The sequence below is a fragment of the Chroicocephalus ridibundus genome, chromosome 3 (genome assembly GCF_963924245.1).
Source record: "Chroicocephalus ridibundus chromosome 3, bChrRid1.1, whole genome shotgun sequence".
NCBI classification, from domain to species: Eukaryota; Metazoa; Chordata; class Aves; order Charadriiformes; family Laridae; genus Chroicocephalus; species Chroicocephalus ridibundus.
This window is the reverse complement of record NC_086286.1, coordinates 53,719,810-53,733,380: the sequence shown is the minus strand read 5'-3', so window position 1 is coordinate 53,733,380 and position 13,571 is coordinate 53,719,810. Positions and strand designations below refer to the sequence as shown.

The 13,571-nt window shown below is 35.7% G+C and overlaps 1 protein-coding gene across 5 annotated transcripts in view; it reads left to right on the top strand.

The window, feature by feature from the left end:
* The window catches only part of PACRG (parkin coregulated), a 250,918-nt gene that overhangs the window by 141,705 nt on the left and 95,642 nt on the right, over nt 1-13,571 (top strand). For all 5 annotated transcript variants that reach the window (XM_063329193.1, XM_063329194.1, XM_063329190.1 and 2 more), the window contains exon 5: nt 9,033-9,182. In XM_063329193.1, the coding sequence (XP_063185263.1) occupies nt 9,033-9,182 (150 nt within the window). The remainder of the gene's footprint in view (nt 1-9,032; nt 9,183-13,571) is intronic.

Here is a 13,571-nt window from a genome sequence, read left to right as displayed (position 1 = left end):
GGTAATATATATGATGGAGGGCAAAGGGATAAAAGAAAGACAGAAAAATAACTCCACAGATAGAATGCTTTTAAAAGCAGTTTTCTCTCCTGCAAGTTCATCAAAGGAAAATATTAGTAAAGAACTGCTCTCTAAAAACATTTTGAATGAAATATCAGTATTCTGTATTATATTTTAATGATTTAAGGAGACATCTAACAACAAAAGGCAGATAATTGAAATTAACAGGTCCAGTTCCTTTCCTAAAATATCTGAAATGTGATTAAAGTAATATGGAAGAATGCTATTTATTTGAAAAAGAATTGCTTATTTTTGTTTGGCACATTGAAAGACACTCTTTCTTTTGGAAATTCAGAGGAGGAAAAGAAATCTCAGGTCGGAGACACTGATTTCTCAAAGAGAAAAATGTTCAAAATATATTTTGATTTCTCCAAATAAAAATTCCAAATATATTCTGTGTTGCAGTGGCAAAACATGATAAAATAGTTTATAAATGTAGTCATTGCATGGCATAAAAACTAGGAAAAAACAAATTACGTGTATATGTCAAACTTGTAATGAATCCAACTAAAAATTAAGAAATCCGAACTCAGAAAATGTGAATACTTTAAGGTGTTAACATTTTTCACTCTCTTTCACAGAAAGGGGAGGCAAACCCATTGTCTGAGTTATTTAAACTAGAGCAAAGATTCATAAGTTGAGATATATGGCCACAAACTCCATTGGCAGCAGAGAGCAGAACAGATCCCAGACACACACCTCTGGGGTGGCAAGCAAAGCTGCCTGTAGGACACATGAGAGTTCCCTTTTTTTAGGGAACAGAGGGATCTGTCTGGCCCCACCATGTCTTCCAATAATGCACTGATGTATCTTAAAACTCACTTGTGGCCTACCATTACTTATAGCCAGCCAAGAATAGCCAAGAAAAGGGGTGTGAGAGTGAGAGGTGCCTATTGTACCATGTGCTTGTCAATGGAAAACTCCTGTTGTAAATTCTGTGTAGTCATTATGGCAATGTAAATTTCCTTTTGATACTCATTTTTTGGACAAATTATTGCTTTTAATATTACATTTACCATAACAAGTGCCAAATCAGAAAAGCTGTAAATCCTTTCACTTGCTTTCATCAGGCTTCTGCAACTCTGAGATTCCTGACTGCAGAGTCCTCCAGATTCGACATGAGACACACATGCAGGCATAAACACTGAGGGGGCAGGAAGTTTCTACACCTTTGCCTGATGTTTCCATGAGTAACATCAGGGACATTCAACACAGTGTGTGGAAGCACGTCCTCTCCTTTCAAAGGCAGTGAGCATGCTACCATTTACATTTTCTTTGCTGGCAACATAGTTGTAGGAGTTTCCAACCCCTTCACACACAAAGTGACCAATTTTTCTAGCTCCCACACGCCAGTTCATTGCAACTGACTTCTGCTAATGCAGTTGTTTGTGGAGCAACTCAGTGAATCTCACATCTAGATGTGTTAAAAAAAAACCACCACCACCACCAATTCTGAAAGATTTTCCATTCCACAAACCCAAAATATTTTCAGTGACATTACTTTTAAACTCTGATCATTTTGATGGTCTAGTTTATAGCTGTACTGTCACAAATGAAGGAATAGTATGCAACAGCACAGAAGCTAGAGTAAGTGAGTAGAGATAATCAGTAGGAACATCTTGATGCAGCTTTGTTAATGAAAAAAACAATGTGAAAGTAAACACTTAAGCATCTTGGATCACCCACTTGCCAGAACCTTTTCTGTTCTGTGCTGTGAAGCCTAAAATGGACATGTAGGCAATCTGGTTTGGGGCCTAAAAGCCAATAAGGCTTGCGCTTAAATTGTGACTTAAGCATAAGTATTGTTTCTACACAATTGGACTCGGCAGACCAGCATTTCTGATTGAGTCCAAAAAGAATAATCTCCATCCTAAGGAACATTGACGTTTTCCTTTTTGAGGGCTTTTCCATGCTGTTAAAAATCCCTTCGGTGACACAGTAGATCAAGGATACCTTAAACTGTTGAAAATTTCCATGTCACCTACAGAATACTTTTTACTGTTTAATAAATTTCTAAATTAAACTGACTTCTGTTTTCTTATTCTCCACATTCTATTTGCATGTAAAATGTGTATCGTTTTCTTGGACAACAGTGTAGTTAATTCACATTTAATGTCAAATCAGTGTAATTGTTGCATTTAGATAAGTAAAGTTGAACCTGCTGCTAGCAGTTGTTCTAAGCACATTTATATTTCTCCTCGTATATCTTCACTGTATTTAAGAGTATTTAACAGTCATTAAGTACTTCCTTATTTCACAGGATGCTGAAATATTTTTATGGAATAAATATGGTTTTCTGGGCTGTAGTCCTTTTCTTTCTGCAAATCATGTAAGTTGATTTCTGTCATCTACAGAAAGTAAATTAAACCTTTAATGGAATTGTTATCTTCCTCCTGACTGACTGTTGCTCTTGAGAACCAGTTCTGGTTGTTAAGATCACAGACTGAAAATCAACTCTAAACAAACTTGGTTTTATACACTAAAAATTCTTTTAAAGAAAGCAATGGTCTCTGATTAAAAAAAAAATCATCTTGATTCTTAAATACCAAATCTCCCCTGTAGGCTCCATCAACCAGTACAAGTGATTGCAATTAGAAGGTTTACGTTAGATTCTTCTGCTCAAAACTGGTCATTTCAAGCAGTTTCAAATGGTATGGAAACTGGATTCTTTATTACTCCTCTTTACCCCTCTCTATGAGGAGAAACTGTGTTTCTCATTCCATAACGAGAAATCTCATCCATGTTTGGAAAGTGAAATCTGCAATTAACATCTCTCACTTTTTAAGTTGCAATTAGAGCTATTCTCTCCTGAATTTATTAATTTATTAATATTTAACATTATTAGTACTGATTTTCATCTGGCATTTTATCACCCAGTTATTCTGTACTGTAAAGTCCTCCTGCAATTCTTCAGAACCAGCCCCTATCTTTGGCATCCAGAATAACTTGGTATCATCAGAAAACTTCGTTCCTCCTTAGTTAACATCTCTTTCAAATCACCTATGAATCTACTGGAAAATGTTAACTTCAGCACAGATTCCTGCAAGGCTCTACTAGTGGTACTCCTAGTGGCCATTTATTGTTGCCCTCATTTTCTATCTCAAAACAATTATTTATTTATATGGAAACCATGGCAGCTGAGTGTTTCAAAAGCCTTCAGTGAGGTACTTATCAAATACTTTTCAGAAGTCTAAGAAAACTGTATTATCAGGCTTTTCATGCCCACGTTCTTCTTCTTCAAGGACCTGCAATACATTTAGAACACTATATTAATTTCTGCAGTACAGATGCCAACATTACCAGTCTTTTGTTCCCCAGATCTTTCCTGAAATCTTTTTAAAAAATGGTATCATATTTCATAGGTAACAAAGCTGTTTTCATTGAGCGGGTGGGTACTCAATGCAGTTCAGTAGCTTGAGGCAGCACAGGGGAAGGAATGTGCGTCTAGGAATGGATGGAAAAGCTGTAAGATGGCATAGCCACTGAGAAGGTTTTGGGGACTCTGTTCTCAGTGTATTCTTTATACTGGTTAATGAAACACGGCCTGCAAATGTTAATAGAATTCAAGTTTTATAGGTGCTGACCTAGTAAAGCACTACAGTTACAAGCACAACTAAAGCTAAAAAAAAAGCCACTGACTTTCTCGTCAGTATTGTGCTAGATCATGTTTCTTGCGAGTATCAATGATTTAGTTATGGATCTTAGCTTTTACTACACCTCAGGCTTTGGCTTTAGAGGACAAAGACTTTGATGAAAAAATTGGCCTAAGGTTTTTATGCCTTGCCCCCTATTCCTCCTTCCCATCACCTCACTGCGACACATCCCTCCTTCAGTTGTGCTGGAAGAAATATCTGTACATCCATAATGTAAATGGGTTCAGGATTGTACCTGACTTTAAAAAAGTACAGAACACAAGGTTGTTATTCTTGTTTCTATTCACTCTTGATTGAAACACTCTGTTTTGTAACAGCCTTCATTACTGTTCTGTAAAATTAGTATAAGACTTCTATTATATCAGTTCAGGTAGCTACGTATTATGCATTTTGAAAGTTTTGGACAAAATTCTCTGTAAGAGAAGTATGTATCACTTTAATCAATAGCATTTTGAGAACGGTTCTTTAAACCTGACTCTGTGAATTTAAGAAAAGAAGCCCTTGATCAACAAGATTAAGTGGATCACAACAATCGAAGCATCTTTATCCTGAGTGCTTGTTGTCCCGCAGGAGACCTGCTCAGTGTACCTTGTTCTGCTTCAGGCAAAGAATTTTCTAAAACAGGTGCCTTGTTTACCAATTGGGGTCTGGGGGGAGATATGAATGCAAACTAATTTGATTTTTATCCTTGGTCGTGAGACCTAAATAGAAAATGGAGACTGTCAGTGCATTTCTAAACATAAATTCACAGGTGTATTTGATAAAAGGGTTGAATGTAATTAAAGGCCAGCACAAATTAAAGATAATTAAATTGTCAACATAACTTTAAATATAACTACCTTATATATATATAAACTTTATTTATATATATAATATATATATTCTCTATATAAACTATCTATCTATCTATCTATATAAACTATAACTAAACTTTATTTTTTAGAAAAGAGATGGAAGTTTGGGGAATCTGATTTGATTCTGTAAAGTTTAAACTACCAATGTGCTATCTGGTGAAGAACATTCTGATTTGATCTCTTGTGAAAATACATTGTGTCGTGGAAAAGATCCACTGTATACTGGGAGAAATGCTGTCATGTTTCCTAGTTTATAAAATGTATCGATCCCAATGATGGGAACTGCGGCTTCTGTTATAGGCAACATCTGAGGCTGAGACAGGATTTTCCAAACTGACACATAACAATAAAATATGAAAATAAAAAATACCAACTTGCATCACTCCTAGGTTATTTTCTTTGAGATATTAGAAGTTGTACTCAAGAATGACTTGAATGTTTTAAAATAATAATTTCCATTGCTTCATATGTAAGCTGCTTCTATCTGGGTAAACAAGCAAGTGGCATATATCTTAAGTCTCTGCTCTTAAAGGAAATTAACAAAAGAAAATTCTAAATTTACATCAATTTCCAGTAAAATTTAATGAAAAAAATTTACCGAAGCTGACAATGAATTGGTGTTGTATATCAGCTCATTGCCAACAAGATTTAATAAACAGCACCATGAAAAACCTACATCCCCCAAAAGTTCAGTGTTTCAAATTTCATAATTATCTGTTACTGTGGCTTTGAATGATAGAAACACAGAGCTGACTCAGATACTGAGCTTTTCCACCAGATATTTTAACCTACTAATATTTTTAAATTCTTTTTTATTCGAGAAAGTTATGGTGAACTTGAGAAAATACTTGCAGCAGTAGAAAATAAAATATACTTCAAGTAAATACTTCATTATATACTTGCATTGAGCAGTTATTCAAGCTGGAGGGTCTCTTATATACTACCAAAGGAGAAAACATCGGAACTACCAAGCAACAGAGTCAATTTCTTGGGTTGGGTTTTTTTTTCAAAGTTGCTGCTTAAAAGAATTGTGCAACGCATAGCATGTAGACTAGGTGACCAAAAGGGAAATATATACCACTGAGGGAGGAAAGTCCTCTAAAAACCCTTTAGAGAGTGGAAATGTATCTTTAGCTGAGGAGCAAACCTGTGATTCACTTTGCTGTTATTGTGAAGATCCCCATCTTACAGCAAACTTCTAGCTCAAGAAGCAACAGCCCAGCATGCTTTCAAATTGGAATATTTTGGATACTATGCACGTTTCCTTCTTTATGGATATGTAGCTGTACTGTACTACAAATTTTAAATGGTCTGCTTTATTCTTCTGTGAGGACGCTAGTACTTTCTTCCATTTGTGTTAACCTCTGGATATCGCTGACATTTTTCAAAATGTTGAAATGTACTCATTTCATAAACTGCATTAAATTTTTTTTTCCTTTGATTCATGTGGGAGAATGGTCTGCAGTGATGGTAGTACACAGAAAATAATTACCAGATTTTTAAAAGATAAACATATGTTTGAAATTGATGTATCCTTGGGGCAGGGACTGTCTCTAATTAAATGTTTATACAGTGCCTAATATAATCAAGCCAGGAGCTGGTTGACTGCTATGCATGCCACAGTCCAAATATTTAATAATAATAACAGTTCTGCAGTCAATTTGATCTTACTTTTGATATTTACAAGTGTTTTCCTAACACACACTGCAGATTTCTGCAATTTGAAGAGCTTCAGGCTCAAATTCTGCTGTTTGATTCTACCATATCTATCACTTTAGCACTCAAAATCTTGATCCAAACTCTTGTCTTTTATTTTGTGTGTCAAATGGGGAATGAGATGCCCCTGCTTTGAGGGAGGTGGGACAAGTATCCAGCTGATTTTCTAGCATATAGATGAAACAAGTGCCAGTATTATTGTTTAAAGTTCCAGCAAGCACCCTTACAGCACAACTCGGACGTAAGGAAACTTTCATGGCAGGTTCTGTGATGAGCTGTTCTCTGTAAACATTCTGGATTCAGCATGTGTTCAGTTTGCTGCACTCACTGGAATGCCTTCACAGTCATGAGGCATAATTAACAATCTTGACTTTATTAAGGAATTTATCTTTACCAGGACGGTCTTGGCTTCCACTCAAACCAAGGTTGTCTTTGCACAATACAGAACTCTGAAAACAGGAAACTCTGAAAACCTTTGGGAGTCACCTTCTTCAGAATAAAGTTCTTCCTAGGGGTAGTTGGACAGCCATTTCCACTTACATGACACCCTCTGCATGCCTAAAAATAAAGTCTCTCATCCTCAAGGACAGCTTCTACAGTCAGGAAGAACTATTCCTGGAAGTGGGTACAATTCATTGGTTAAGGATTAAGAATGTGATTTCTGTCATTGATTAATTTTTATGTCCCTTAAGTTAATTATTAGTGTTTGTACAAATAGCTAATTTTATTCATTTTATTCATGTTTGTATGAATTCATTCATACAAATGAATACAAATATTAATTCATGTTTTATGAATAAATAATAATTATTGTACTGAAAATTAAACCTGTTAATGATAATTTCCCTATTAGTTCAGTTAGCTTCTATCTCTGTGTATGACAGTTTAGTCATGAATAAACCTATATGTTGGAATCCCAGACATTCCTCTTCCAGTCACTCCTTTAAGAAAATGAATAATGCCTGTTCCTCTGTAAGAGAATAATTTCCTGCCTGGGATTTGGACCGAATCTTTAAAATTGTGTATGGGGGGGTCTATCTTTGCTAAAGCAGTCTTAGAGCACCTACCCATGAAAGCATAATTTGGAATAGCCAGCCTTTCTGCTGGTGTGCACACATTAATATGCTCAGAGACAATACGAAATTAAGTGTAGCCTGATGACCACAGTAAGGACTGGCAAATAAGAAGTATGGAACTCAGTCTGTGTTTTCATTTCACAACACTTCTTTAACTGGGAATCGCCCTATGATGCACTACAGTGCCTTTATACCTTGGGCTCTCTAACTGTGTCGTTTAACAGTAGTTTTAGTATGCTGTTCATAAGCATGCAAAGAGGCATGAAGGGAGGTTACTTACTAGTTGATTTTCAAGATTTGTCTCTACACATTTGCACAGCCAATCTGCCTTGCCCTTGCTCTGGACCTCTAGCTCCGATTTTTAACACTCGGCAGGCACGCGATGAGAAGCAGAAGCGGGTGGGGCACAGTGCATTTGCTTAAAGAGATGGAAAAACTGACATTGCTCCCATGTGAGAATACTACTTAATTCCCTATGAAACGACATTTCTGTGCACTGACAAAACTGAGTGCCAGAAATACTGAGTCCTATTACTTCGCTGTGAAGAGGCAGTTCTTGAAGAAGTTGTTAGTGACTCCTATTCAAATTTTGCTGTGTTCTTTACTATAATTTTTTCCAAGTGCTTATGTTATGTTGTTATGTTATGTTATGTTATATGTTATGTTATGTTATGTTATGTTATGTTATGTTATGTTATGTTATGTTATGTTATGTTATGTTATGTTATGTTATGTTATGTTATGAGCTTACCTTTCACAGTTTTGCTTTCCCAGTGCAATGATGTAAACATCTATGTAAGTGGGCAGAAAACTGGAGAATTAGACCTATACATAATAGCATACCAAATTTGACAACTGCTTCCAGCTGCATGATTTCAGAGGAGGTTTTATAACTAGAGGGATTTTGCAAGAAAAAAAATAATATATATTTCAAACATGACTCATTTTTAATTACAAAATAGAATGTGAAGTACTTGTTTTTAGTAAAATTAAAAGAGAAGAGAAACAAAAGGTATTTATGAAAGGTCTTAGTGTCATAAGATTAGAAACATGACACTGAACGCTAAGAGAAAAATCTAAGCAGGCAAGACAAAATCTTTTTTTTTTTTCCTAGAATGTTTGTGTTTTACGAAAAGCCTACAAGGTTTTTTTTGTGGGGTTTTTTTCCCTCTAAACATTTGCTTCATTGTACTGATTCTCAGAATAGTAGGAATTGTTAGTTGAATGAATAAAATGATCATGAAATAAATGAGTACAAACATACAAACACTAATTGTTGTACTAGAATGTATCTGTTGTCAACCTTTGCAGGTTGTCTTGCAGTTGTACAGTTCCATTGGCCCCAAATGGTACTTACTGAACATTCATTTTTTATTTGTTTGGACCACGCCAGTATTACATAGGCGGCATGAGGGAATAATGAGCTGCATTCTTTGGGTTACTGAAGAGTCAGCACAAATTGTGGGAACAAATAACAATCAGACAAGGCAGTGTTTTATAACATCAGGACTGCAATCCATCTTTGGAATCTTTCAAAGCTGGGCTAATAAAGGCCCACTTACAATCCCCAGCAGAGCACAGTTTAATTAAATTTGTCCATTAAAGGACTCCTTCCCCTCCCTCTACATTTTAGAAATTAATTCTGCTTTCTGCCTGTTCTTTCTACCTCACAGATGCACTGAGCCTTCGTAACCAACAGGTCATCTGCGTCACGCTGAAAGTCCTCCAGCACCTGGTAGTGTCGGCTGACATGGTGGGGGAGGCCTTGGTGCCCTATTATCGGCAAATCCTCCCAGTCCTAAACATCTTTAAGAATATGAATGGTGAGTTATCCTAACAGACACCGTGTCTTTTGACCCCTAAGGTAATAAGGGGCTTGAGGCAGGGTTAATTAACAACATAGTTAAGATTTATTACTGTATATAAACTCAAATCCATTTGGAGCTCTAAATAATGTAAACCCCCTCTCTTACTATTCCCTAAGGACGCACTGAAATTAACAATTTCATTTATTACTCCTTGCACGTACAGTTTATTTAACGCAGTACAGAAGCACTGAAGCAGTTCTATAATCTTCCAATAATTAAATTGTAAAGTTTTGTAACAGTCTTTTGAATACATTAATAAATTGCAAAGGTTTTTTCCTCCCTCCAACACATTAGTTCAGTCCAGCCTTTTTATTCCATTCTGTGCTCTTCACAAGCAATTCACTGCTACCAGCAGGCTTAGGAAAGAATAAAAATAAAAGTAGCAGTCAAACTAATTAATTTGAGGGTCAGGAGAACTCCTTGTTGTAGAAAAATTTCAAGTTACATAATATCTAGCAAAACGGTGAAGTTTGAAGTTACTACTGCTCACTTAGCAGGTTTTATTATAGAGAAACGTAGAACTAAATTGTGTCTACAGTTGAGTATGTTGTTTTCTTTGTAATACAAACCTGTATTGCCAGTTTCAGTCTTTAATAGCTGGTGCTGTGAGTACTGTATCATATACTGTGAATGCCATTAAACCACAGCCACCAGCTGAAATCAATGTGATGTATCATGCTTTTGTCAAACTAATCTTTAAAGTATTTTTTTAGTAGTAAATCTATCTGTACTTATCTATTCAATTATCTACCAAGTTACTGACTTTCTGTTATTGCCATGCAGCCATATAGATCAAAAGAAGTTAATTCCTCACAATCTTGCAAAAGAAGTTTTTCATGAAATTCATGGCACTTGTAGTAGTTATCTACAGGACTGCTTCCTATTATACTTTCTGTTTGCATTACTACAGAACGTATTATCTTATACTCACTCCTTAGCGAGTATAAGATTCACCTCAGATTGAAAAATGCCTGTCCAAAGAATGACTCATAGACTCAAATCAGATTTAGATTTTAGATCCCTTTAAATACATATATGTCTGTGACTCTGTTTTACTTAGTGACAAACTTGCATTAACATATGGAATTCCACAAATGCAACGTGGTTCAGATGACAGCTGTGGCTTTCTAGAAGTTGTGGGATGAAAGGTTATGAATAAAATCCGTAGGTTGAACTTACTTAAGTCATTTCAGTAGGGCTCCTTATGAATTAGAAGATTCCCCCTTAACAGATCCAATCTGTATCTGGCACAAAACAAGACTGTAAAAAGAAGGACTCTCATTGATTAATGAATATACAGTACATGCTTTTTTCCAAATTTCAGCCTGAAGTAGCCCATAAATTCTCTTGACTAGGCTTTTCTGCAGTGAGTGCAGATGAATAATAGGGAAAGCTCATGTGTAACCAGGTACATAGCTTAGCAAGGCATTAAACACATTCTAAATATATCCTAAGCTCTGATTGTATTGTAAGTAAAACAAAACATATTTTCAACATATTTGCATGACGTCTGTGCTATGTGAATTTCTGCCTATATCAAACTACACTAAATCTTGATATTTGGCATTTAAGAACTAAAAAACAAAAAGAAATGAAAAGTAATAGTTCAAAATCAATGCATTTTATTAAAGCATTACTTTTTTTTTCAGGACTAAAGTTTCTGTAAGTTCAGTATTACCAGCAATGAAATGGATACTATTTGCAAGGCCTACCTTATGAAACTGTTCAACTTATTCAGTACTTGCATACGACTGATAGGGAAAGATTCTTCCTCTGTCTCTCTCTGCCTCAAAAAGCTTATTATTTCTTTCCTCCTTCACTGGTGGTTCACAGAAAATGTATGCTTCCTTCCTTCTCTTTTCTATCTCCCATATGCTTAATAGGCAACTAAGGTGCAGGTCTTTGCTTCCTGCCAGGGAAGTGTAGAGACTGATCCAGCCTGTTTTCTCCACTGCTTGTTCGTACAGGTGAAAGATGGGGGGAGGGAGTGTTCATTCTTCTTCCTTTTATGTATAACTTGAGGAAGGAGGAATTGTGATGCATCTTCCAGGAGTTCTATGAATTGCAGTCGATTAAGTCTGGCACAGTGGAATTTTGTCCAGAATTAAGGTAGCATGAAGGAGATATATTTTAGTCATTGCAACCTTGCTAGATCAATATCTATCTGCTTTAAGAAACCCTTTCCCAAATTCAGCATCTGTGAATACCACTCTCACACTAAACAAGCTTGTAGTCAATAGAACATTTTTTTTTTTAAAAAGTATTATTTTTTTTAAAAAAAAGTCATTAAGGTCAACTTACCTTAAGGTCAAGTTACCTGATGACCAGTTCAGAACAAACCAAAGGAAGTGATTCTGTATGCAGTGTGTGTGATGTGAAGCTCTGGGAAGCCTAGACCCAAATTCTTTGGATACCAAAAGTTTACATGGGTTCAGTGGAGGCTCAAAAATGTCATAAAAAAGAATCTATTGCTTGTTTAGTAAAACACACGGATCATCTCCAGCTCATGGCATTCCTAAACTACAGCATGGTGGAAGCTGAGAAAGCATTAGGTGAAGTACCATAAAAGCCTGTCCTACATTCACATCGCCTAGTCATCTTCTTTTGAGAAACACCGTCTGGACTAGATAGGCATTTGCTATTATCTAAAACATCCACCCTTATGTTCTTCTTACACTATTCCGTAGCAAACTTGCAGAAAATACTCAATTCCTATTGAGTTTAAAAATGTTTTGGGATACAGGTTGGTTCCTCAGAAATTTAATTCATACTACATACCTCTGATTTGTCTGATTCATGATTCACCTTACGATATTAGACAGGCTTATAAACAAAACAGTAAAAAACATGCATTGATAAGATCTTATGGTTCAGATATCAAAAAGAAGTATTTAATAAAACAAATATAGAATGTTGTCTTAGCTTCAGCTTGTCACATGCTTACCTCCTGAGTTGTTCTTCAGCCAACAAAATTGGTAAATCATTGTTAAGAGTTCCCAGTGTTACCTGAGTTCAGAAAATAATAATAGTTTGAGAAGTTCTCAGTTCTGTCCCACTTAAGTCTAAGCAATTCTTTCCAAATTCCCAACTGTTTCCCAACACTGAGGCTACAGTTTCACAGTCAGCAACAGCGGTGTTTAGTTGCCATTGCCTTCATGGGGTATTCTATGATAAAAAAGGAGGTAGCCTTGATGACTCTCCCTGTAGTCAGCCATTTAGTGCAGCTCACTGTGATTCCCACTGCAGATTTTTACTGGATTAGCCAAGGAGGCTCTGAACTATGTAAATCCTCTTTTCTGGGATCTGATGTCTTTGGTGCTTAAAGATGATATCTCCTTACTCCTATTCAGCCTGCTGGTAAATTGCTTCTTAACCAGCCTCAAGTGTTTATGCAGAGCTATTAATGCATTATTTTTAATTGTATAACAAATATTGATAATTCATGTAAACACAGTTTCTCATATGTTCCTTTGCATTTCCATTGTGCTTTTGACATTTCCACTTTTTTCTACTTCCATCCACTACCTCCAAATCACCCTGTCCTTATTTTGTAAAAATAGCCTTTTTGTAAATTAGCAGGTTCTGATGCTGATGTCTTTTCCTATTTTACAATGTCTCCCAAACGTTTTTGTCTCTAAAATTGAGTATCTTCATAATGATTATGTTGTCTGGATAACTGTATAGTACCAGCAAAAATGGTAAAGAACTACTGACCTTTTGGAACAGAAGATAATCTAGGTATTGAATTTTAGAATTTTAGCACCCATAATAAAAATCTTTATTAAAAGATTTTGGTCTGCTGCATAATGCCTTTTAGTGAAGTACATTTTTCTTGTAGTTTCATATCTCAAAGAAATAATTTTGATTTTGTTTTCTGAATTATCTGTAATTTTATGGCTGTCTGTGAGAACAAACAGTATAAATGGAATTGCTGTTAACCAAAAAATTAGGGTATACCAAATAAATTTTATCATTGGAGTTTGAGGGACACAAAATAGACATAGTTCAGGTAAGTGATTGCCAGGCATATATTCTGTAATTTGGATCTCTGGAATTACAGAAATGGAGAAGAGGGTCTACTGGTTGGATACGGGCAAATTCTGCCATTTTCTATCCATTCGTATTTCTTATGTACAGCTGATTATACTACTGGTAATTTTTGTAAATTTAAAAAAAAAAAAGTAGAAGTATTAACTATTGAAAACATCTGAAGCATGCTCACCCCCCTGAGTTGTAAGATACAGGTGAAAATAAATCAATAACAACCTAAGTTAGGAACGCCAGAGGAAAGATCCAAGCCTCCTAAAATAGTCTGTCTGAAAGCCAGAGGAGAGAGAGAGCTCA